This window comes from Thamnophis elegans, chromosome 3, assembly GCF_009769535.1.
Source record: "Thamnophis elegans isolate rThaEle1 chromosome 3, rThaEle1.pri, whole genome shotgun sequence".
NCBI lineage: Eukaryota > Metazoa > Chordata > Lepidosauria > Squamata > Colubridae > Thamnophis > Thamnophis elegans.
This window is the reverse complement of record NC_045543.1, coordinates 28,180,885-28,207,992: the sequence shown is the minus strand read 5'-3', so window position 1 is coordinate 28,207,992 and position 27,108 is coordinate 28,180,885. Positions and strand designations below refer to the sequence as shown.

Below are 27,108 nucleotides of genomic sequence, written 5' to 3'. Positions count from 1 at the left end.
ACCACCTAACCACACCCACCCAGTCACATGACCGCCTACCCATGCTCAACCAGCCGGTCTGGCTCCCCAACAGTGTGAGGGACCATGAATCAGCCCCCTGTTCAAAAAGGTTTGAGGACCCCTGCATTAATGTATAAGAGAGACTGTAAATGACTCAGCCCTGAGAACCATGAAAATGTGAGAACAGCGGATCAAAATAACCCCACTTCGATTCTGTACGATATAATACAGGCAAAGGCTTTCAACATTCTGCTGTTATAACCTATAACAGTAGCTCTCCAGGAATCATGCACTGTTCTTTCCTGACCTGGTTTACCTTGCAAGGCTGGCATACAGTGGCAAAGGGATGCCATGTCAAGCTAGCAGGATTTTTTTTTTTAATTCAGAGATTTCCCTTTTGTTACCAGTTCTACTGCATTTGCTGGAGTTTCTCAGAATCAGAATATTTAGAATTAATGAAATAATACAATCCTTTGAGCATCTGATAAGCATCAGAGATAAGACATGTTTATAATCCTTCATCCTTCCATAGGTAGATAGTTTCCTTGTTTACTGGCTCTCCAAAGTGTTTCTCATTTTAACAATATATTTGAGTGGGGAAAGGGGGAGGAAATGCATCTCCACAGGAGTCAATTTGTTTGGACTCAGAAGAAACGTTAGAGCAAGTTGGGAAACTTTTTTTTTTTAATCAGAAGAATAAATAGAAGAATAAATACAAATGCTGCCAAGACCATGTCTATGAAGTTGAATTCAGTTTGGATGATACTTTTTACCTTGATTATAATCCCTTTTATGTTCATTATAACATGGTATGAAGCCAACAAGTGAAAAGTGAGTTATTATAAATCATTAATATATATATTGGTAGTTCCTAATCTACTTGCTCTGAGAGATGTGGTGGCTCAGAGGCTAAGATGCCGATCAGAAAGGTCAGCAGTTTGAATCCCTAGTGCCACGTAATGGAGTGAGCTCCCGTTACCTGTCCCAGATTCTGCCAACCTAGCAGTTCAAAAGCACGTAAAAATGCAAGTAGAAAAATAGGGACCACTTTGGTGGGAAAGTAACAGCGTTCCATGCGCCTTTGGCATTTAGTCATGCAGGCCACATGACCACATGAAGAAGTCTTCGGACAGCGCTGGCTCTTCAGCTTCAAAACAGAGATGAGCACCGCCCCTAGAATGAGAACGGGAATGACTAGCACTTATGTGCAAGGGGAACCTTTATCTTTACCTAATCTACTTGCTGCATAGGATAATATCACCATTCATTTTTGCTTCCTATTTCCAACTGAAAAAAAATGCATAAGTGATATTGCCAACATTTGCACACAATCATTTTTTTTTAAAAAAAAGAGAGGTCTGAATATGAAGGAAAGTGAATAGTAGAGGAGAAATGAGATGACCTGTCTAGTTTAATAATTGTTTTCTGATGTCATGACATCATATGTGTTCCTATCAGTAGTGGGCGTGATCTAGAGATTTCACTTCAGGCCATATGTACCCTTTCACATCAACTGAAAAGAACAAAGAATAAAAGAAAGGTGAGGTCATTTTGACTTCCTAGAATTTCCTGATAACTCCTGAATTCTGGAGGAAGTTAATGGAACTTAACGAACCATCTTTCCAAACATGAGGCTGCTTGGTACTCTTTAACCACTTGATGGCACCCTTTGATTTAGGACGTAACTCATTAGGAAGGAGGGGAAAAAAACTGTATGGTGTGGCTGTAGTAGCTGTAATGGAATAACATGTAAGAACTAAAGGTATCTGGTTAATGTAGAGATGAAATGAATGGAACAGCAAGGCTAAGCTTTCCTGACCCTTCATGAGAGAATAGATGAAAAAAGGGGGGGAGGGAGAGAATAAGATATTGTGCCAAAGAGAGATGATGAAATCCGAGATCCACACACATAATCTCTGGCTCAGCCTCTGAAATGTTAATCCCTGGGTAGAATTATTTTGAACTGTAGATTGCAATTTATCATCAAAATGGCAGTGTGTCGAAAAATACTTCTTGCATGGGTGATGTTCAGAGCTAGCCAATTTTAATATAAAATAGTTTGCTATTTAACATTTAATAACAGCTCCTTAAACTTGGGGAAATTTTTTTCTTACTTTTCTTGATGCTGAGGCTGCCTTCTAACCAGATATCTTGGGGTTTTCAAAAATTTCTCCTCAAAACTTCTAAGTATGTTATTCTTTTGGTTCTGTTCATCTCTAATTTTTAAATAATGCATTACTTTGAGAAAACATTTTCACTTCAAGCTGAGGAATATTCCCCTCATATCCACGGCTGTAAGCAGGAACAAAAACTTTATAAGATCTTAGGAGTATGTTCTTGTATCATATTTTGGCACTTTAGAAATCATTGTGAGATTATTATTATTTTGATATGGTAGAAAATAGATATAGAAAATTAGGGTATATTTTACTTTTCTAGACTGACTTTGACATTCCTAGTCAGTGGCCTTTAGGCAATTTATAATATAGCAAAATCACTTTAAAAAACAGAATGCATAAGTAAAACCTTCCATCTCAGAATTTTAAAACTGTTAATAGCTAAGCAAAATAAATGTTTTGACTGCATGCCATCAAGAACTAGTGTTAATCAAAGAATCCTTAAGTTTTTTCTATATTTGTTATAGGTAGCTCTAGTGCTGCTTACCAGCATAAGTGCATATCCAATTTTTACATTATTTGAATGTTTTGTAAATATTTTAAACAATATCAAATGTTTGCTAGGCAAAATTATATACGCTCAGATATACTGTGCGTCCTAATAGACAAATTACATGTGACATAGCAGTTCTATAATCTATCCATATTTCCATTTTTATTTAAAATCAAGTTCCATTTTTTCGGTTACGACTTTTTCTCAAATTTGCTTCTTGCCTTGCTTTGTGTGTAGTAGACAAGGAAATACCTGTAATATCCTATTAGATTGGGCCTGAAGTCAATTCATTTCAAATGCAAGAGAAGAAAAGTAACTCATTAGGTTCTGCTAAAATATCTGTATCTGATTTACATTGTAACGCTGACTTTCACGTTATTGTTTTAAACGTTTATTTTATGGAATGACTGTAAGCCTCCTAGAGTCACCTCGGTGAGATGGGCAACATAGAAGTTTAACAAATCACATCAAATAAATAAATAAATAAATAAAACCAAATATATTGACATAGGTTTTTGTGGTTTCAGTGGGACTTACTTCTGAGCAAGTTTTCTGATCCTCACAGTGTGATGAGATTTATTGGAGCAAATAGTTTAACTTTACCATTTGTGTAAACTTTCTTTTTACTCTGACATCTAAAACTCAGTGGAACTCTAGACATTTGAAGGGATTGTTGATGAAGAACAATACATGCCAGATAACCAAGCTTTTGCTTAACTGGAAAGGGGTTTTCCTATCAGCTTTTAATTCTGACAGGACTAATTAGCACCTAGCAGTTGTTTATCTGATCACTGCTAAATACTTGATGAATGCTGATGATTGGGAGGGGGGAAACAAGAGGCAAATAGATCTGCAGTTGCAAGGGAGACTCCCAAATCTGGGGATTCAGAAAAGATATTTATTTATAAATGCTTTATTCTTGAAAGAAGCTATTGATTCTTATAGAAACATTTGGCGGACATTAAGTTTTAGATTTTTTTTGACAATTTTTTTTAAGATATTAGATGATGGATTTTAGATACATTTGGTAGCTCATAAAATTCACAGACTATATGTGTACTGTTTTTAATATAAATATCCTGAAAGTACTAAATACTTGTTTATAGAATTAATATCAGTACTTCTTCAAATTGTAGCTATAGATAGGTCAGCCAGAAGTAAGTTCTTACGTTAACATTCTAAATAGGTCTCTGTTTTGATTTCATCCTGTGGATACAATTTCTAGTGTCTGCTGGAATCAGTTAATAGAGTTCACAGTGATTTCAGAAGCCAAATAAAAAATTGTGTCTGGAATTTTTAATTTCTGCATAGCAGATTCCAAAATATTTGGAAATATGCCAATATCAGTATAACTGGACATATTCATTACTATTTTCTGCTGATATACAGAATGTATCCTTTCCTGGACAAAGACTTTCCTCCACCACCACCATCCCTTATGTTTTAAATATAAATTCTTTCTTCAGACTGTTTTGGTTTACTTTATATATTTTATATTACAGCTTCAATGTGATTTATAGTAATTGAAAGCAATACTTAAATGAAGTTTCCTCTGGGACAAACATGCCCTCATGGACCATTTGGGTATAGTCTTCTAACCCATAATTGATGAATTCTGTGCCATGAAGTCATTGTAAACTCTTAGCATCCACAGATTTTCCCCATAATGATCTCAGCCTGGTCTGGTCTGTCAAGCCTTTTAAAAGTGAACCCTCATCAATGTAACTTGAGTCCATCCATCTTGATACTGGTCAATTTCTTCACGTTTTTTCCACTTTTACAAGCATTGGAGCCTTCTCCAGACTTCTCAAAATCTGAAGTAGTATAATTTGAGCCTGGTCATTTGTGCCTTAAGGGAAGGCTCTTTTTTTATTTGATTGATGGTCCATTTGTCCATGGTATTCTCAGGAGTCTTCTCCAACACCTACATTCAAAAATGTCAATATTTTTCTTATACTGCTCCTTCAGAGTTCAATTTTTGCTCTCATCGTTGTCACGGAATACCACTGCTTCCACAATTCTGTTCTTTCCATCAATAATAAGGAAGTGGTTTCTTCCCTTCAAGACATTGGTAAGCTTCTTAGAGACTACAGTCCTGATACTTCTCCAAGGTCCCCTATTCAAGTAATAACCAAATGTGAGCTTGCTTAACTTCTTTGTCCAGACAATGTCAGCCAAATGTTGCTACCTGCCTACATTTATTTATCAATGATAATCATAATAATATTTTATACAAGAACAGTAAACATTATTTTTAAGCTGTGTTATGTATGACCTAGGTAGACAAATAAATATCATACATACTTCAGAGCCAGACAGAAAATTTAAACACATGTCTCTATTTTTATAGAGCAAACTGGGCTACGGAGCAAGAATAGTATTTGTGTTTTAGAGCATTAGTCTTTAAAGTCAGAAGAAGAAATGTTCCCAATTTGGTAAAAAGTTGGTAAAAAGAAATAAAAGTCACACAAAATAAGGTGATAAAATACATTAATTGAATGTGGTTTTCTCACTTCAAAGCATGCTTCAGATGCTAATTAATAGATGCTTAAACATTTACACAACATTTGGTTAAAATAGAATAGGTAGAAAATTATATTTTCCCCATGATCAAACTTTTGATTTGAGTGGTAAGAAAATGTAATGACATTCTTCAACTTACTGCACCAAAAACAATAATCATGGACCTTACGATTCTATGTTTTAGAAATAGGGGAAACAATTCAACTGTATTTTGAAGTTAATTGTAAAAAAAATTGCCCCAATTTTATCAGTTAATTGCAGGTGGTTTTGCTGAAAATGGTTTCCTTATTGGCTGCTGAGGAGGAGATGGCTGTTTACCTGTACCAACAGATTCTGGCTTTGAAATTCCTCCTCCCGAAAGGTTTTCTTAGTGCTGAATGTCACGTAATTTTCATGCTCTGGTGTTTTAGTGCTGTTATTTACAGTTTTAAAATCTGTTGCTATGATTTTAGTAACTATTGAATTGCATTTTGTTAATTTGGAATGGTGTAGCCTATTCTGGATCATTTTAAGGTGAACTGCACCCCATCACAAATCTGAGAATAAATAATAAATAAAATGGAATGTTGTGCACTCTCCCACAGTTTCTGTATTTACTGAGTGACTGTAAACACACTAATCCAGCATTCGTTCTCTGGCACATATATGGGCCTTTTGGACTGCAGATTTGTTTATTATTGTGTGTTTATTTGATTGACATGCTGTACATGCCAAGACACCTTACCTATTTTTATTGTAAGTTGTCTTTCAGCAACACAAACCAGCCCCAATAAATTAGCTGTGACAGTCACTTATAGAGCTCTGTTAAGGTTTCATAGCAAGGAGGTAGACGCTAGATTTTTTTTCTGAACTAGAATAGCTTGCAATCTCCTGAAACAGATTGTTGAATTTGTTAGTTTCTGTATATGCATTTAATTTTATAAAAATTAGTCTAATTGCTGCATAAGCCTGATTATATTTCAGTTAGATCTGGATTAACATTGGTTTATAATTATTACATCCAAGGCATTATTATTAGAGATCTGTATGTCTAGTTTTGAGCTATGCCTATTGTGGTATCTAATTAAAATGCTGCAGATGGTCTGCCTGAGCCAATTTGAGGACAAGAGCATGAATTTCCAGTTATGTGAGCTAGAGAATGACATGCTAGTTGCATTGAAAACAGTTAAGTCTTAGGTAGGTAGAATCAATTTGGAACTTATTTTTCCAAATTATTATTATTATTATCCTTAGTTTGAGGATTCCAAAACTTGAATCTTTTTCTTTAAGCATATTTCTACAATTGATTTGCTATTAGTTTCACTGGTGAAACTAATAAAGCAAGACTAATAAATGCTCATTTATTTAATCCAAGACATGTATAAACTAGAGAGGAAGAGAGAATATGCCACTGAATATGCTTTATCTTGAGAACAGCTTGAGGACTTAAGCGGAAGTCAGCTATAGTTGCAGCACTGGTTTGGTTTTTTTTTAGTCATTGTGTTTTGTTACATACCATAATTCTTCTGTTCCAGTCTTTGAGAGCTGGTATCAATCAACTACTCTGTGATTGGATAGTTATTGTATGGAAAGCATCTTAGACGGAAAGTAATAATTAAGGAAATGTTCTACTCTATTTTTCATGTTTTCATTTCATGTTTTAAAATATACATTCTCTAGTAGGAACCTACAAATTTTGGTAGTTATTTGTTCCATTTATTCATTTATTCCAATATGTCTATTACTCTTAATTGCAGATATATTTATACATAGTAGAAATCTCACTACATGATAAGTGTCACCTAAACGTGGTTCTTAATATATACTTCTCTTTGTCTCAATTATGTCTGTATATCAGATTGTTTATCCATAGCAATACTCATGTGCATATATAATGTAGATCTTAAAATGCCAGACGAATTAAAATGTTAAAGATTTAGTTTACGTCTTCCTTGAAGAAGACTGCAGTGGAACATATTTTATTCATTAGATCAGAGATCCCCAACCCCCAGGCCGCAGCCCATTACCAGGCTGTAGCCTGTTCAGAACTGGGCTGCGGAAGTGGCAGCCGAATGCGTGCATGCATCCCCACTTGTATACGCAGTGGGCAAGTGTGTGCACACAGCTCCATTTGTGTGAGCAGCAGGCATGAGTACCTGCTGCTTGCGCAAATGGAGCTGTGCACCAGTCGCATGCCGCTCACACAGAACTATCCCCTCTCCCCCCAATGTCGGTCCTCAAAGCTGGAAAGGTTGGAGACCACTGCATTAGATGTGTTGCCCCATCCTTAATTGTCATCATTAGGCAAGCAGACCAGTAACGATCAGAGCTGAACATATAGTGGTAGGTGTGCTGTAAAATGTAAGGTCCTTAATATGAGATTCAGTTTGCTACTTTTTCCATACATAGAAATCCATTGAATCTGCTATCCTCAATAGCATCTTGGTGCAGTACAGCTATGTAACATTTCTTTAACTTTCAAAGATTTTCTCATCAAAGTACTTTAGACGTACACAACATAATAATTAAAGCCTTTGTTATTTTCCTTGTAGAATATAATTTTATGGAAAGGGTGTGGGGTTGTATTTGAGGAATTATGAATTATGAGGTGAAAAGGTTGGCTTGGTAATTTGTGAAGTACTCTTTGTGCAAGGATTTTTTAATTATTATTTTCTCTTATGGAGAGTAGCCTCAGGCAAGGATAATAGCTACATACTAGTTGCTCCTGTCTCTCCTCTCATTCATTTCACAGGAAGTTTCTACAACTATCTTTGGCTTTGTTCTATACAAAGAAAAGTCATCTCTTTCTCTCACCACTCCATCTCAGCAATAAGCACCCAGTAGAAGCTGAGGCTAAAATTGACATTCTGCATTTCCTAGGATCATCTACAATTTCATGAAGATCTTATGCTGAATAATTGCACAAGTTCTAATCAGTTTGGCTTCTCAAGTAATGAGCCTGCGTAGGCCTGAAGGGTTTGGAGGATGATTGTATACAGTCAATATCACAGTTACAGGTTTGTTGGTCACAACGTGTTCTTTTCCATCTTGTGAAGCACCCATCTGTGTGGGCTTGGTGGCTCTACAGCAGATGCAAGCCTGACATTCTGACATGTTTGAGGGTTCCTTGGCAGCTAGGAAGGTTGGGAGTGTCTGGGCAAGTAATTGTTTTGTTTATTTTGGAGATATGAATAATGGGAGGTGTCAAGAGGCAACGTTCTATAGTCTCCCTGGGGAGACATGTGTCATATTTGAACCGTAGCTGTCCTCCACCCTCTCTCCCACCAGCTAGCTTTAATCAAGTATTAAGGTGAAATGGCATTTTGCAAAAGAATGGAAGGAGGGAAGAAAGTGACGAGAGTACCCAGAGCAGAATCATAGGATTCCTCATTCCCACCTCACTGAAGCAGGATGGACATGATAATGCATAGCTGAGCTGATGCATCACTTTATTCATAATTATGCCTAGCTCATTATGATATAAGTTGGATCAAGTCAAAGCGTAGCTATATGTGCTATCCAGTAAAGTGTGTGGTCAGGGTAGGGCAGGAGATGAAATCCAGATTTCCAGCCTGCTTCTGTTCCCCCATCCCTGTTAAGAGAGAATCTTTGGATTTCACTCTCAGTACAGCTGTTAGGGAATCCCATCTAAAAGTACACTGAGATCCGACCATATTTGCTTTACTACCTAATTCTTTTCTCTGCTTTTTGAAGTTTACAAAAGCATACAAACACCATTAGGTATTAAAAATCTAAGGAGACAAAATTAATACCAAGGATTCCTCACTAAGTGGTTGATGTTACTAAGCAAACTCAGGTGTTTAACAGCTTGCATGCACTTTTGCAAAAATAAGAAATAAAGTAAAAGAATGCTGCTTTCCATTTGGCATCAATGTGTTATGCATCCCTTAAAAACCTTTCAATGGTACTCTCTAAGTTTGATTGTTTTTTTGCAGACAATTCAGTACCCAAACTAGGTAACACCATCAGTAATAATCCTGATTATTTTACCTGGTTTGGCTAATGAAACATCTGCAAGAAAACAACCAAGCTCAGAGAGCACCAAGGTCCCCCTCACTTCTACTCTGTGCTACAAATATTCTCCTTTATTGGAATCTCAAAGGATTTTATGCAATATTCATAAAACAAAAAAGAAAAGAAAATAATATAATATAATAAATAACTAAATGCAATAGTACCAAAACCAAAAATAACTCTGAAAAAGTTATTTCAACTTACAATGATTGAGTTGGGCACCATACTTTTAAGGTGTCCATTATATTCAGATAGCAAAAACTCTCAGTGTACCTTTGTTGATTACTTTTTATTATCTGAAGTTGCAAAATAATGTATGATAATTTCATGTAAATATTTATTAAACATGGTGACTACATCTGTTTTAAATATTTGACCATAAGAAATAATTTTCTTTTCGTTTTAGAAAACATGGCATTTGTTGTCTAAATTTAATGCCTATTAATGGCAGGTGTGGTTATAAGTAACAAACTTTTAAATGTTTAAATAGCAGCCTTGGTATAATGGAATAAGACCAAGAAAGTTACTAGCTTACAAAAATATTTTAGACAAAATAGCTTCTCTGCTTGACATTGATGAAAACATAAAAAGGCCTTAACTAAATCCATAAAACTCCCCCCTCCAGATCCAGTTTTAATTTAATTGTACTTTTTGTGACAATTTTGGTATTTAGAATATTGTTCATAAAAAGGGGCAATAGATTCTTTTAAATTTATAAAACTGACTTCGCCTTACATTTATAAAATTGACCCTACCAGCAATTTTTATGATAGGTAACCAAACAACTAGTTACTTGGCCTGTCTTCTGATACTCCTGTTAAAGCAAATATACAAAGCCTCTCTCACGTATAAGCACTCAAGAGTTAGGGTGAATATATACTATTCAGACTCCCCCAAATTCATTTCTTCTTTTGATATATTTGGAATATATTCTATGGGATACTATTTATATACCATTACATATTTGAAGGGCTTTCCCACAAACATTCCTGTGTTATTGATATCACTGAATCACTGGTATATGATTCAATGTGGAAATCAGCCTGTAGCTAGTATCTCCTGTTGTATATTACAGGATGGACCTGTACTGATATGGACAGTCACACCATAGTTGGCAATGAGTTTGACAAGGGCTCTCATCCCAATCTATTTTATGAGAGGTAAAATGAAGCTGAATGATTTATATGAGATCACCAGAACTTTCTTGATCCCAATAGTTCAACAATGGGAATTGAACTAATGAGAGCAAAGAAACCATGTGCGGCGAACAGTAATAGTTTTAGGTGAAAGATTATATAGTCCATTCTGGCAATGAAAATAAATTCTGTTCTATGATGGCAGGAACCATGTTTCCAAAACTAGGCCTCAGCAAGGAAAGTCTTTAGTGCTGGTCACTTCACTAATCCTAGGAGCCTTCCAAATACAGTATAAACAAATACAAAGACACAGTATCCATATGAAGCATCTGCAACCTAACTTATTGCAGATAATTAACTGAAACACTGTCAGATTGTAGCTGTGTCCTCTCAGGTGTACCTCTCTATATTGCTCCATATTCTTGAGCACAGTTCTGCCCATGATTTAGTAAAAGGCAAAACAGAAATATATAGTGCAATTTGTGCAAAGTATACCTGAAATAGATATACTTTGCACAATTTTCACGAGTAATAGTGTATAGATTATCCCTATTCCAGGGAAATGTTATGTGTAATGCTAAATAATTATTTGTTTTAAAAATAGACAAACGTGATTGTGATTCTTTGCCTTTGAGAAGTGGAACAAGGCTAAACATCAAGATACTGTTATGAAATCCATAAGCATAATGCTACAAACGTGAACTATAGATTTTTTTAGGATGCTGCAGTAACTGAATACAGTACAGAATTGCCTTGATATTCATTGTTGCCCATCTTCCCTCCCTCCTTGAATAATTTATATTTATTAATGGCATCTTACCATAATACCTTTATGTTAGGAATGATATTTCAAAATGCTAAATGGGAAGAAACATTATATGGTCTTCTTTTAAGCCAGAAAAACTAATTCAATGTAATATTTTAATATTCAAATTTTCAATCAATTGCAATATAAAAAGACAAATATATTAACACTTTTATCAACAGAGTTTTAGTTTTAGCCAGCATACCGTATGAAGTACTTCCTTCCCATGAACTTTATACAGAACATGTCTTAGCCAAAATAAATAAAAGAAGGAATGCTTTGTTAATCATCCATAACTAATTTGTGCACACAGTGGAAAGAAAATTCAATCAGTTTTGGATGGAACTTTTTTACTAGAAACTGCAAATTAAAATGAAACAAAGCTGGACAAATAAAATGCTGTCTTTTTTATGTTTCTAGAATTGTGTTATACTGCAGCCAAAAATGGAAAAAAATATTTGGAGATTATCGTTTTACAGCATGATTCAAGAATAATATTATAATATTATTATTCCTTCAAATACTGTAAACAGCTGTTGATTATCTCTATAATTAATGCAGCAGATGAAAAGGACTTAATTTAGACAATGTATTTCAGTCTATTCCTTTTTGTGCTTAGAATATGTTTGAAAGCAGAGTTTTGTTGAGGAAAAAAGGATTTTTAAATTATTGTTTTTTCATATATTGTTATTGTATTGTGAGAAAGAAAATAATCCTGGACTTCTGCTGAAAAAGAACCCAGCTTACTAGCTCAAAAATAAATGTTTATTGCTAGAAGAGCTATGTTCCAATTGTAATCCAAGGGATTCTTTTTCTGATATAAGTAATTTTAGAAAAGTTTAGGTGTACTGGGATATATAATATGTTGTGTCTATGCGCTTTGGAATATGATCTTTGCTAAGGTGATAAATAAGTGCATCTTTAATAGACTGTTGCTCTTTTCACTTAAATGTATAAGGCACAACTATGAAGATGTGTTACATGCAGAAACATGCATTTATCAAGCTTAATCCTCACAAGATTCCAGATTTTGTAGTTATTTATTCCTCCTGTGGTGATAACTGCATTATATATCCAATTCAAATTTTACACTTGGTGTTAACTGCGTGCTGGGTATTGCACAAAGTTTCAAAGCCATGGGTGGTGTCATTAACATCATATTGTGTAAGACTCAACTTTAGTTTGGATTTCTTTCATTCAGCAACTGTTTGCGTAACTCCTCAATCAGAGATGTTGCAATTCCAGAAACTTAAGCTTTTACATATGGACATTTACCACTGAATTTCTCACTGAATATTCATATAAAATATGTCATAAGCTTGGTTTTTCAGAAGTTCGGTGATTCGTCATATTATACTATAATATTGGGAAGTTACAGAACAGGGAAAAGCCAAAACATGAACCACATTACTGAGGTTGTCCAGTGTTTATATATATATATAAATATGTTATATTTATGCTGATAAATAAATAAAGGGAGACTAGTATAGATCTTGAATAGCTTGAAATAGATCTATACTAGTCTCCCTTTATTTATTTATCAGCATAAATATAACAAATGTAACAAAAAAGGCAACAGTAAAAAAATATTGGGTTTCTGTCTGGATGGTCTCTTGTGACGAGCCTAATGACAGAGAGTGGAAGTGTGACCTTCCTCCCATACTTGGGCATACCAGGGGTTGTGACTTTAAGTGTGTGTGTGTGTGTGTGTATATATATATATATATATATATATATATATATATATATATATATATATATATATATATATATATATATATATATATTTCAAACATCAGAGGAAATAATGTAGTGGTCATTACCATCACCACCGTGCTTAATTCTCAATATCTTTATGAAATGCCTTTTCCACTTTAGAATGTTTGATTATTATCTTTGGATTTATTCTGCATTTCAAGCAGTTGCCTGGAATCAGTCATAAAGAAAGAGTTACTCTTGAAGTGCTTCTTATGATAGTGATAACAAAAGAAGTGCCATGTATTGTATACTGACAAATACATAAGTGTGTTTATGCAGTATCAACACAAATCACAGTGCAATATAGAAAAATAAGTTATGCTACAAATATTACAACCATCAATTAACCACAGTTTTACCATCATTCAAGGAATATTGTTCTTTCAAACTCAGTTCCTTGGGGATCTTGATTTTGGATGAATAGCCTATCAAGAACCTGACAAAGGGAGGAAGCAGACTGAAATCTTAGGGAAACTGCAGAATACAAATGAGTTCTGCCTTCTATGACAGTACCGTTAAATTCCATATCAAAATTTGAGCACCCTCCCTGTCCAGCTTTGGTATTTTTCTCATTCTTCAGATAGTGGGGCTGGGGGGGAGAGGCTCGTTTTGAGAGAAGAATCTTCGGAGAAAAATAAAACTTAAAACTCTAGGAAAAAATGGGTTGGAGAGAGTTGCTGAAGAGAACATAGTACAGATGGAAGTGCCACCCCTCACCTGCTACTAGATATTAGGGGAGAGATACTCCTCTCCTGGTTCTATCAAACGAAAAGGAGAACGGAGAGTCCCAGGCTTTGGAGGGGGAGTGTCAGAGTAAGGGTGTATTAGAAATAACCTGTAGTTATGTAGGAAACATAAATGTGTATTTATATTTCTAAAATACTGAAGATGTAGGTGGAATGATTCAAATGTTTGGATAATATCTTGATCTGGCCTTGGGATTGTAATTAGAAACAAGTACAGAATTGCTCTTGATATTTCAGATATATTCAGGTGTTAAAGAAACTTTTATCAAAAAAAAAAAAGGATAGAAGGAAATCAGCCAACATTTGGTTATTTGATTTCTCAGATGTTCTGGTATCTCCTGTAAGCATCTGGACCAGCTGGTTGCCCCCTCTCCCCTTTTCACATCAAAAATGTCACCATCGCTTCCTGTACCACTTGAAGCAGCCTCGGACTTAGTTCTTGGGCAAGTAAAATGCTCCTGTTCTGCTGAAAAGAAAAGGCACCCAAGGTTTGCCCTACCATAGGAAAGAGAAATCTGGGTAGGAACTCACCATAGCAATAGCAATAGCAATAGCAGTAGACTTATATACCGCTTCATAGGCCTTTCAGGCCTCTCTAAGCGGTTTACAGAGAGTCAGCATATTGCCCCCAACAATCTGGGTCCTCATTTTACCCACCTCGGAAGGATGGAAGGCTGAGTCAACCCTGAGCCGGTGAGATTTGAACCGCTGACCTGCTGATCTAGCAGTAGCCTGCAGTGCTGCATTTAACCACTGCGCCACCTTGGCTCCATGCTGGATTGGGGCCATAAGTGGTATCTGGTCTGAATGGTTTGCAAGAGCATTAGTGTGTGTTGTTTTTGCATATATCATTCCAATAAGTAGATTGCAGAGCAGTATTTCTTAAAAGTATGGTCCTAGGAGCTGTGAGGGTTTGCCCAAAACCCTCTTGGGGTACACAAAATCAAAATAATTTGCCAGCTTATTTTGAAAATATAATGCAATATAATTCCATCAAGCAATTGTGACAAGAAGTAGCGACAGTGAATGTGTCAATTCTAATTTTTAATATGGTGGATATCAGTAAAGCCATTTTAGGGTCCTCTGTAATTTTTTAAAGTATGAAGGAGTCTTGAGAGAAAAAAAGTGAAACCTGATGTAGTGGAAGGGCAACCTTGGCCAAAAGCATTCTGGCAGTTCTGGCAGTTCCAGTTGTGGTTGTTAGGTGAATCGTACACAGTCATTAGATGCAACATCAACACATGACCACCACCTACAACTTCCTGCAAGCTTTTCCATTGACTTTGCTTGAGGAAAGCCTGAAGGGAAGGTTGCAAATGGTGATCATGTGACTATGGGGCACTGCAACCATCATAATTGTGAGCCAGATGCTGTCTGAATTACAATCATGTGTCTGGGAAAGCTGGGATGACCAGTGTTATAGCCCAGCAACAGCCTGTGCTGCGTTCTAATTGGTCGGGTGAAGCACAGCCTGTGATTGGTGGTTGTAATGACAGTTAAATGACAGTTGGTACCTGAGAGTATAAATACTGTGACAGTTGTAACACATTCTGAATCGCTGTCATCTCGCAATAAACATCTTACTCTCTGATTCCATGGCTCCTGCGTCTTTCCCTCACAACACATATTCAACAACCACAGTTTTGGAAGACCAGTTGTAAGTCTCCTTGTTCAGTGCCATTGTAACTTTGAATGTTCACTGAGCAATGGTTATTAAATAAGGACTAGCTGTCTTCACCTTTTAGTTGCTCTTTATAGGTTTTTTTTTTTTAGCCCTTTTTAGGCTTAAGTGCTCTTGTTACCTAGACAATTATAGCTAAAATTACAATTACAAAGTTAGTTCAGGAAATAAAGCTGCAAGAATAAGCCAGATTTTGGAATACTTTCTTTGAGACTGAAGGCAAGAGAAAATGAACAAGAAAGAAACGCAAATTTGGATCTGAATAGTATGATAAGCCACAGTTAAACAAAATAGAGGTCATAAGCCATAGCAACAAGGCGTAGTTTCTATGTGTGTTTTCTGATACAAGAGAAGCCAAATAAAATAAAATCTTAATTTGGGTCAATGATCAGCATTACACAATCAATTCAACAATTTGCTTAAAACAAAATAGTTACTAAAATAACACTAAATTAAAATAAGAAAAGAAGCACATTTTGTTGCCAATGATCGTTTCAAAATGACAGATAAAAATTATGATCAGGCTTACTGTTTATGTGAATTTTTTTCTCTTTGATTGTAAGAATTTTCCTCTGGTGCGTCCTACAGTTATGCAACCAAGCCTTAGTTTGAACCCGTCTTTTAACTGGTGAAAATTACATTAGAAGATTTTCAGATACTAGACACATAATATGTCCTTAACTAAATTAATAAATTGAAACTTCATTTATAGAATGGAGAATGCACCAGTTGAGAATCATCTCTAGTGTGCTACTCATCTGCTTTTCTGCCCCATCCCCTTCCCCCTCATCCTTAGCTTGCTGCCCCTTTATTTGTTATATTTTGATAGTTCCACTGTCTGTAGTTATTAAATAAGTCATTAGATATTTATCTGCATGGAGAATCTTGATGAGCCAGTACAAAGAACTTAAATATTGTGAGGAATTACAGTTCTTGCTTGGTCTTGGTATAGCTATGTGTCAAAATACCTGGCTTCATTAAAATACCGCATTTGGATAGATTCACATAGTCATTCTAATAACCTTTTCTTGTATAACTTGCCAAAATGAAAAATTCCAAATTATGAATAATTGTTAATTGGGATATGCAAAACGCCCATTCCTTGACCTGCTTTGACTGTGGAAAATTAAAGGAGGAAAGAGGTGGGAATTGGAAAAATTCTGGGAAGACATATCCAGAGATCAAGAACAATTTTCCACAAAAGAAAAAGGCTCTTGTCTGCCCAGTTGGTAGGTTTATTGGTTTGCTTAAATTCTTTACCACGGGGAAGTTAGAGCAGAGGCCATTTTGTGAGTTAATAATAATCAACAATTCTCCGTATGTGGGTGTACTTTCTTGCTGTACAGGCGATGCTAAATATGCAGCGTGTGCATTAAAGGCTGTGTGAACAGAGGTTTCAGGATGCCAGTTACAACAACTGAGATTCTACAGGATGACGTTGAAATGCAAGAACTGGGGTGCTATTTTGCTGCAGCTGCTAGCTTTCCTTCATAGTCAATTAATGGAGTGCCAATTATTTTGTGTGTGTGTGTTTAAATTGTTGCAGGAAGGGCAGGTTCATAATGCAAAAGGTGTGTACTCATGTGCCTCAGGAAGAAGCCTCTGCGAGGACATAGTCAGAGGCTTGTTTGTTTGCTGTTGCTGTGATCATTGGCAGTGCTGAAGTGAACTTAGTTGATTATTGCTGTTGACTCTAGATTCAAGTCAGGTCTATCCTGAAAAAAATGTCCATTGCACTCATTTTGAAATCATGGTTGAATCTTCTGAAATCTACAGCTAGAGGGAAATAGGGTAGCAGGATAAAAGGACAAAGCAGTAAAAAGCGGAGTTATAAAAATGATACATAAAAATGGAAAACAGCTATTGAAAAAAAGAGTTACTCATCTATCATTCTATTTTCCTTATTTATTCCATATGAATTAATTTTATTTTCTTGTATATGTGATTGGTTCTGAGCTCAGCCCTCTCCCACTTTCCCAATTCAGTTGATTGTAGACTATATGGAAGTAAATTTAGTTGTTGCTTGTTTCTTGCCGGCTAACTGTGGCTGCTCTATTGCAGAAAGCACAATTTAAATGACTTTCATGCTTTCCCATGAGGGATTTTAAAATGTTTTCAATGTTTATTCATATTTTGGCAGATTAGGTAAAAGGCAGAATTAACTATAGACAATCATTTCACCTTCTGCTGTGATCCCAGGGCAAAAATGGAGGAAACAGCTTACAGTATTTGAAATTCCTGTTGTTGCCTGTGAAACACCGTAGGCAGTTCATGTGTTTGTTTTGCTGGCACGCAACAAGTTTGAAACAAAACACTTTATGCACACTACTAATTGCTACTTTGCCATTCCTTCCAGACTTACTAAAAATAAAGCAAAAAGGGATTGCAATAAACAGTCATTTTCCTTCACATTTGAAGCTATCTTCCACTTGTTTCTGGCATCATAGACCTTTCCAGATGTTATGGACTGACAAGAGTTGACCAGACAGAAGAAAGATATTGGATTGGTTGTAACATATGGAAGTTGAACCATGTTAAAAAGAGAAAATTGTCATCCAGGCAAACCCATGATGACTTTTCCAAAGAGCTGCTGTCACCTTACATCTGAACCTCCATCTCAAGCCCTTTCCCTGTAGCTTTGAGTTGCTATTACTGCCAAGATGTTAATGCTATTTCTTTTTTATAATTCAGTGCCATGTATTTCTTAAACATTAGTTTCTCCATTCATATGTATCATCATTTTTAATAAATATTCTTGAGCCATGCTTTTGCTTTTAAGCACCTTTTCAGCATAGATTGGACTGTTTGCATTTGGCCCCCCAGATCTTTCATCCAACTCTCTAAATTATTTTAACTGACATAGTTTCTAATTTACTCTCTCCAGTTGAGAGAGCTTCCTGTAGCTTGTCTATTTCAGCATTTAATTGCTCCATACTTCCACAAATTAGATTCTGTACTGATCCATTTTGCTCTACTGGTGAAGCAAAGATCTCTTCAGCATAGCCTAGGTAATATGGGACTTGTGATGTAGCTGAAAAGACCATCCCCCCCACACTTTGGGGCTTCATTTGCTTGGTACTAAGTGAAAAAACAGACCAATATTTTTCTGTGGTGCCAGCCAAATCAGTTACTAATATTTCTTCATTGTCTGTTATGATCCTTTTCCCCTTGAGATGAAATAAGGAAAGAAAATCCGGAGATCTGATGGAAAAGTTTAAACAAATGGATGTGTTATTTAATTTAAATGCATTAAAACGCAGTCCTTCCATTAACACTCTAATACTGTATATTGAATATTTTCTCCAGTTCAGACATTGCCATGATCATGCTTTTCCTATAAATTTGAACAGAATTTAAATCAGCAAGAAATATGTGCCTCCTGTTCAAATTATTTTAAAGCCTAAATGGGGCTTGAATTTGTAACTAAAAGTTTTCTATTGGAACTCAAATGCCCAGAATTCTTTGTCAGCAATGCACCAAAAGGAATATTTTCCTTAAATAGTCAGAGCATTTGAGAAAATTGCCATTTTTGTGATTTCAACTGTTCTTCAGTTGAATTAACGATATGACTATTGAAAGGTCTGATTCATTTTAGTTTGATAATCTACGGCTTGAATTGTGTTTGGATATTAGTAGCTCGAGTTGTTAGTTAGGCTGTTGGTTTGAGCTCCAAGCGTGGCAATTTGGTTTCAAACGTTTTGTCACCATTCAAGGAGACATTGTCAATGTATTTTGAATTGTGCTCGTCGAACAAACAGGCACCCCACTACATAGCAACAAAATTATAACCCATTGGCTCACAAGAAATTGGACCACGTCTCAGTAACAACAGCCAGTCACTTAAACTATCAAACAAACCAAAACCAGACCATGACTCAGAAGCATCCAGATGCATAATTCTAATCCTAATCTGTATCATACAGATGGTACTTAACTACAAACCAGCAACAGCAACCAGCCAATCAAACAGTCCAAAATCAGATCATGACTCTACAACATCCGAACAAACAACATTCAGACTAATTTGCATCTCATAAAAATGTATTTAAAGACCTGTGTTTTGAGGAACAAGCACAATTCAAAATGCACTGATGATGACTCCTCAAATGGTCACAAAACGTTTGCAACCAAATTGCCAAGCTCGGAGTTCAGACCAACAGCCTAATTGATGGTTTATCAGATCGAGAATGTATTTTTCTTACCCTTCCCTCTCTGTTTATGCTCAACTTTAGCAAAGATATCATAATATTTTGTATCACAGTTTCCTGTGATGTTCAGATCAGAAGTATAGTTTAGCCACTACTTAATAACTAAGACCAAGATATGAATCTGATCTATATTCTGTTTCAGGGGAAATGATTGCAGGTAGGAGGGAAGAGAGGAAGAGACAAATCTATATCTGTGAAACTTGATCCATGTTCTATCACCCATAGTTCGTTGGAATGAGATTGTTATGAGTAACCAGGCCACTGCTATGTAATTTTTGTTCATGTGCTTATTCATAGTTAGCTAAAGTTATCTCTGTAATGTTTATTTATTTGGGAATAATACCAATAACAGCCAAATTGGTGTAGTAGTTAAGGCAGCAGGCTAGAAACTGAGAGACCATGAGTTGTAGTCCCAAAGCCAGCTTGGTGATCTAGGGCCAGTCACTTTCATTCAGTCCTAGAAAGGGGGCAATAGCAACGCACATTGTAAAAACCTTGCCAGAAAACTACAGACATATGAAGTAATGTTATATATGGTCCTCTAAACTCACTGAAAAACTGAGGTCTTTATTTAATGAGGGAAGAGAATATTTTAGCAGGACCTGATTTTTCTGACAAGAAGGTATAGTTGAAAAATAATTTAAGGAAAATATAATATTATCCAATACATTCTCAATCTGATAAACCATTGATTTATTAAGCCGAAATGAATCAGATCTTTCAATAGGCAAATATCTGCTTCTAGCATTTGTCTAATTGCCTTGCCTATATCATAATGTAGTGGACCATAAAGGAATGCATGCATGCATACTTTTCTGTGGTTTTCTCCACCTTCTCTAAACAACCCTGTATAATTATAAAAAAGATAATCCTGACTGATAAGTCAAAAAAGGAGAAAAACCCTACTTACAATTTGTTAAGTGTTATCTAAATAAAAGTACAATACATCCTTCATTTAACAGATTGAATGTCTGTTCAATCTGAGATTTCTTCAAGCCTAGAAAAACATTCATACATGAGATTATTGTGTTAAATAGTACTCTACCACATTCATCTATATACCTCTGCAACCCTATTTTGCAGGGGTGAAATTCAACAGGCTCTGACAGGTTCTGGAGAACCAGTAGCAGAAATTTTGAGTAGTTCGGAGAACCGGCAAATATCACCTCTGGCTGGCCTCAGAGTGGGGTGGGAATGGAGATTTTGCAGTATCCTTCCCCTGCCATGCCCACCAAACCATGCCCACAGAACCAGTAGTAAAAAAAAAAAAAAAGAATTTCGCCACTGTTATTTTCCATAACCTTTATTTGAATGAAACATTGCATTATAGGGCAATCATTTTTGAAACAAGGTACCTGAAATGGGCTAACTTATGGAATACATCCAAAATCTGGAACCCATGATTGCCAAGAGAATGAAATTTGGGAAAGAAGTGGCTTTAACTCAGGGAGGCACTGGTTGCCTAGTAACAAAATAGTAATAATAGTAAATGCCCCTATAGCACTTAGATAAGTGAAAGCGGAAAAAACAAAAGATGTGCAGATGTCATCCCCTGAAGAGTTTCTGGCTTACGATGACATCTACCTTCCTTCATCTTCCTCTAACAACTGCATCCATTTTCTTCATTTGCTTCCTCTTTGCCAGCCTTCCATATGGTTTTGTATTACTCATTTAACCCAAATCCTTCAAGACCATATCCATGTTACAAAGCAGTTTCTTTCCCCCTAGCCATTTGCCAGCATTTTAATTTTGACAGCTTTCCAAACTGCAGTAAAATTAATTTTAAGTTACAGCTTAAAAGCTTAGAGCCGAGGTGGCGCAGTGGGTAGAGTGCAGTACTGCAGGCCACTTCAGCTGACTGCTATCTGCAGTTCAGCGGTTCAAATCTCACCGGCTCAGGGTTGACTCAGCCTTCCATCCTTCCGAGATGGGTAAAATGAGGACCCAGATTGTGGGGGCGATATGCTGACTCTGTAAACGGCTTAGAGAGGGCTGAAAGCCCTATGAAGCGGTATATAAGTCTAACTGCTATTGCTATTGCTATAGCTTCTGAGTATATTGCTGTCTGGTTTATTACATACATTCTCAACCACAGGTGGTCCTTGGATCACGACAGCAGTCGAAACTGAAGTTTCCATCACTAAGCGATGCAATAGTAAAGTGGGACATTATATGATTAATGATGGCAATCTGACAGTCCAGATTGCTATCCTAGCCTCAGGACATGGGGATTGTTAAACTGGAAGATGCAGGAGTCCCAGGCAAGGAAGCTGGCAAGTGCTATGGGGTGGGACTGGGGTGCGCTGGACTGTGTGGGCACATATGCAGGTGCAAGCAATGCTGCAGGCAGGTGCTCCAGAGCATAACTGGATGCCATGGTGTGTGTTGGGGGGGGGGATTGGAACGTGCCAGGTAAAAAAGTACCAGGGGTGGGAGCAACTTAGCTTGTGGGAAACTGCAGGAAATGTTAGAAAAATTGTGTTCATGTGAGCTGGAACATTGTAGTTGCAAGCCAGGGACTTTTTATGGAGACACTGTAACTTTACAGACCAGTCATAAATTCCCACATTCAGTGAGGTCATAATTTAGAATAATGACTAAACAAGTGGTCATAACTCAATGACTACTTGTACAGCCATCATCTATGTCAAAAATATATTTCTATTAAGTCTTTTAGTTGCCAGAATGATCCCCAGTCCATGAGTTAAACGGCTAATATATCTGTGGTTGAAAATATTTTACTATATTTCCTTGATAACATACAGTATCTTGAGATGGGTAAATAGAAGTGTTCCTAAGATTAGAAATATCTTCATGTTTTCTTTTGATACCTGCAGCTTTTCAGTTCGATAATCTGCTGAATTCAGACAAAAGTGACTGAAGAATCAGTCATTAAAAGAAGCAACATAAACTCTGCCATCTCTGAATTATTAATACTGTGTAAATAGGAGTTGGTACATAATGTCTTTCAGCTCTTTTGGATGAAATGACTTGCTATAATGACTGATGTTAATCTATGCAATCTGTCAGCATTTGCACCAACACTGAGATCATCTCTTCGCTGATAATTTGTCAGAACAAGCCAGTCTCATTGTCATTTTACATCTGTGATAATACGAGGTCTTTGTATTATTTATGCAGCTATTTAACTTTTTCCTCAAAGTTCTGTCTCCTCCGGGGCTAATATTCAAAGCTTTGTCCAAAGTTTTTTTATATATAACATTGCGTTGGTATGTTCAGCAATGTTTATGTTAGTGTCTGTGTGTGTGTATTCTCGTTCCATTCCATATACACACACACATTGCTGAATATACCACCGCAACGTTATTTCATGAAATGATACTTCCTGAACTGTTTTCATATATTTTTGTCTCAGTTACAATTTTCTTACTTTCAGTGCCCATAATATGCACTGATACAAGATACTTAACATTGTATTTTGCAATTAACTATCTGACACTGTTGCATTACAACATGTTTTTCACTAATATATCCAATGAGGACTGTTGATTGACTCAAACTTGGCCCTCTTTCTTTACCTTCAGATACACAGTTTTGTGACACCCTGGTTAAGTATTTCCAGAATATCGCCCCCCCTCCCCAAAAAAGGATCCCAAGAAAAATGGTATTTATGAGCAGAAGTGGCAAACGTTGTTTGGACTGATCTTCCAAAGAACAGATTTTATTTATTGTTGATCATCTTGATTTTTTTATGGAGGAAAATCTGGCAGACTTTGTCTATAAAATCTGAAGTCTGCTATACTGAACAGAGGGTTTACTATATGCTCTTGCTGTGGTTATTATTTGCCCTGAATAAAATATACTAATTCAATTCACACATTCAAATAGTCTTTCCTTAAAGTGCTTGAGACTTCTGCCTAGTAAAATAAGTCCAAATGTAATATGTCATCCCTGAAGGATATCTTGTTTTTTAAAAAACTAGCCTTATCTATCCGATTATGCACGCTAATATTATGCAGAATTATTAGTGCATGTAGATTCCTTTTGAGTGAATTTCAAAAATACGCTGAACACTTGAGAAGGATTTAAGTCTCTCAAAAGAACTTAAGGATATGCAAATAAACCTAGCTGATCAAGTTAAACAGATGCAACTCAACACAAACAATGTGAGCCCTCCTCTCCCTGGTTGTTGCTGTCAAAGAACACGATGAGGTTCTGGTGATCTGTAAAAGCAAAAGGGGGATCATGGAATTTAGTGCTCTCAAAATAAACTGCTTTGGTCTTGTTTTATGAAAATAACCTGGTAGGACATGCAAGGCAACATACATGATGGGATATGTCCTGAAAACCAGTGAGCAAACATCTTTTTTTCATGCATGTAAATGTGAATCAGCATTCTATTAACAAATAATTACCTCATATTACACTTCAATAGGATTTTAGGCCAATTAATTACAAATTGAAAACCACTGTCAAAATGTCATCGGATCTAGATCTGACCAGAGATTAGGTAGAAATCTTCACGGAAAACAAAGGTAGGGCATACATTAAATAAAGTATAATCATATGTTTTATTTTGTAACTATAACGAGAGGGGTCTTTTTTTTTTCTTTAAGGAATCTCCTTCTGGACGCCGGAAAGCCCTTGCTACCAGCAATATCAACATGAAACAATATGCAAGCCCCATGCCAACACAGACAGATGTCAAATTAAAGTTCAGGCCTTTGACCAAGAAAGTTCTCTCAGCCACCCTGCAGTTCTCATTATCATGTATTTTCCTAAGAGAAGGAAAAGCCACGTAAGTTTTGCAGAACGTGTTACTCCGTTGCTCTTTTATATGTTCCAGAGAGCCTTTCTTGAGCTTCCCAGCTCTCTTGAACCACAACACTGAAATTCCCTTGCATGGTTATTAAAAATGTGTGAAAAGTATGGTTTCAAGCAATTCAAAGTACAAAATGCATGAGAATCACTGTGTAAGTCCTCAATAAGCATTTAAAAAATGACTCCCAAAAGGTACTGCTCCCTTCCCAAGTAGATAATCCCCAACCTGCCTACTTTTCTACTTATCTGTCTCTATAACTAGTCAAGTCTGCTTTGCATTATCAACTCTGCTGCTATCCTTAAGCCTCACATAAAAGTGCTGAAAGTGGACCACATTCAACCCCACAGATCCTACAGAGACTATTGATTGTCATTCTAGTTTTTTGCAGGGCAGTGGGTGGAGGGCATGAGTTGTGGGAAAGAAATTTCTGGTTTTTTACTACCTCAGGTGTGGCCTTGAATGAACAATTATTTCAGTTTCACCACAGAGTCATAATATGAGACAACAATATGAACCTAGAGCATTGGTAAAAATTAGAAAGATAATGCCTATAACACATACTGTAAGAGGAAGCCCTATATCATTGCTAATTATTTTCATTATAATGTTTTATATAACTTGCTGCCCCAGCACAATACCTTTTTGAGGTTCCTTTCATTAGTAAAAATTATACCTTTTTTTTCCCCCATAAGCCTTCATAGTCTTCCTTTCAAGATGCAGCTGTATATCATGGTTAGAATTAATTTGTTTTCTGAAAAACACTGGATCAAAATTCAGCAGACAGGAAACCTGTCATATGAGGAAATAGACATTAGTTCAGATCTGTCAAGATGCTGTAAATGAAAGGCATCTTGAAGCAACAAATTAATTTGATGTTAGTAGGATGATGATGATATTGATATTATTATTATTATGAGTGGTAATAGTTGTTACACTATTTACATACAATCTGCCAGATAGGTCTGATTGGATTTGGTTCTTTGACTATCAGATCCTTTTCGAGGATCTATGACGCTAAAGATAACATCATAATTTATACATTGACTGTACCATGTAATAAACTTTTTGTAATTGGTGAGTTGAAATTTTATCCATTCTATTTGTACCCAATTGCTTTTCCAGATATTTTGAATTAACATCAAGCACACCAACCTCTATGATTTTCCATATTTGCTCTATTTGTGTCTTTATATAGTATTTCCCTACTTTTTATGGTTATTTTTTATTGGTCCTTCCATCTCCAGCTACTGCAATTTCAATTATTCATGCTTGTTTCTTTGTAACAACAATGAAGTAACTACTTCTGACTTATTATGGGCTAAACATTTATTATTGTTATACTTGCTCACACAGTCAACCAGATGTTTAGACTGCATTTGGCATTTTTATCCACCTATCGAGTCCTTCTTAAAGACCTGGGATAGGCAGATGTTGATGTTTAATGATGTTAAAGGAATCTAATATTATATACACAAAAATGTGAAATCTTTAGCTTGTGTTGGCCTTCATACGTATCAAGTTCTTCTAAGAACCTAGGATGTTGTAATGTGTTGGCGTAATATATCTATAGATCCAACCATTATTATATTGTTATTTTTATTAGAGATGAAGATATGCAGAGCCTGGCAAGTCTGATGAGTATGAAGCAAGCAGATATTGGAAATTTAGATGACTTTGAGGAAGATAATGAAGATGATGAAGAAAATAGAGTAAACCAGGAAGAAAAGGCTGCAAAAATTACAGGTTTGTTTCTTCCCCGAATATGTATGACTTTGCTTATAAACTTAATTTGAAAGTCGTTATTCTTTTTTACCACTTTTCTTTTGAAAATAATGTAGGTTTGTACTATTTGAATTAGGAACAAAAAAATTAATCTAAAACATGGATTGGTGTCATTGTGTGAAGTAAGGGAGGATTCATGCTCCTTTGGGTTAACTTCAAAAGAGCCATAAATACTACATTAAACAGTCTTTATTTTTGTCACTGATTCGCTCTCTTTTGACTCCATGGACTAAAGAAAAGTTATTCATGATTTGAAGGAATAAGGTTTCTGTATATTTATTTCAGTGTGTACTAAAGTCTTGCAGGAGTATTGAAATATGGAATACATGCTTTCAGGCCATTAGCCTTCATAATCCCCCTAGCTTCTACAGTTTACTAATGCAGGAAGAACTAAGCTATCTGCCTAGTAGATCTAAATTTAAGCTAATATTATAAGTTCTTGAGCTGAATCAAAGAGTTATAATAATTTTCCATATCTTGAGAACATAGCTGGATAACTTGGTTCTGCATACAAAAGGAAACAGGTAGAAAATCTATCTTATCCAGCAGTGTTAATGTGAAGTAATAAAAAGGATGATAAGCCTGACAGCACAAGATAGTTGACAACTGTATCCAGTGGATCCAGTGGATCTGGATACTTGAGAGACCGCCTTCTGCCAATTACATCCCTGCGACCAATAAGATCACATAGATTAGGCCTCCTCCGTATACCATCGGCCAGCCAGTGTCGGCTGGCAACTACAAGGAGGAGGGCCTTCTCAGTAGTAGCCCCGACCCTTTGGAACGAGCTCCCCGTAGAGATTCGCACCCTCGCCACCGTCCAGGCCTTCCGCACAGCCTTGAAGAACTGGCTCGCCCGTCAGGCCTGGGGACAAGGATAGTTCCCCTCCCGAATGATGAATGTATGTTGTTTACTATTTTATTATATGTCTCATCTTAATGTCTGTATTCCCCTTCCCCGATTTTATGTGAGCCGCCCTGAGTCCCCTCAGGGAAAAGGGC

At 36.2% G+C, this 27,108-nt stretch overlaps 1 protein-coding gene across 3 annotated transcripts in view; it reads left to right on the top strand.

Annotated features, from left to right (window-relative positions):
* Nucleotides 1-27,108, top strand: part of EHBP1 (EH domain binding protein 1) — a 255,357-nt gene that overhangs the window by 64,413 nt on the left and 163,836 nt on the right. For all 3 annotated transcript variants that reach the window (XM_032212780.1, XM_032212778.1, XM_032212779.1), the window contains exons 6-7: nt 24,119-24,300; nt 25,928-26,067. In XM_032212780.1, the coding sequence (XP_032068671.1) occupies nt 24,119-24,300; nt 25,928-26,067 (322 nt within the window). The remainder of the gene's footprint in view (nt 1-24,118; nt 24,301-25,927; nt 26,068-27,108) is intronic.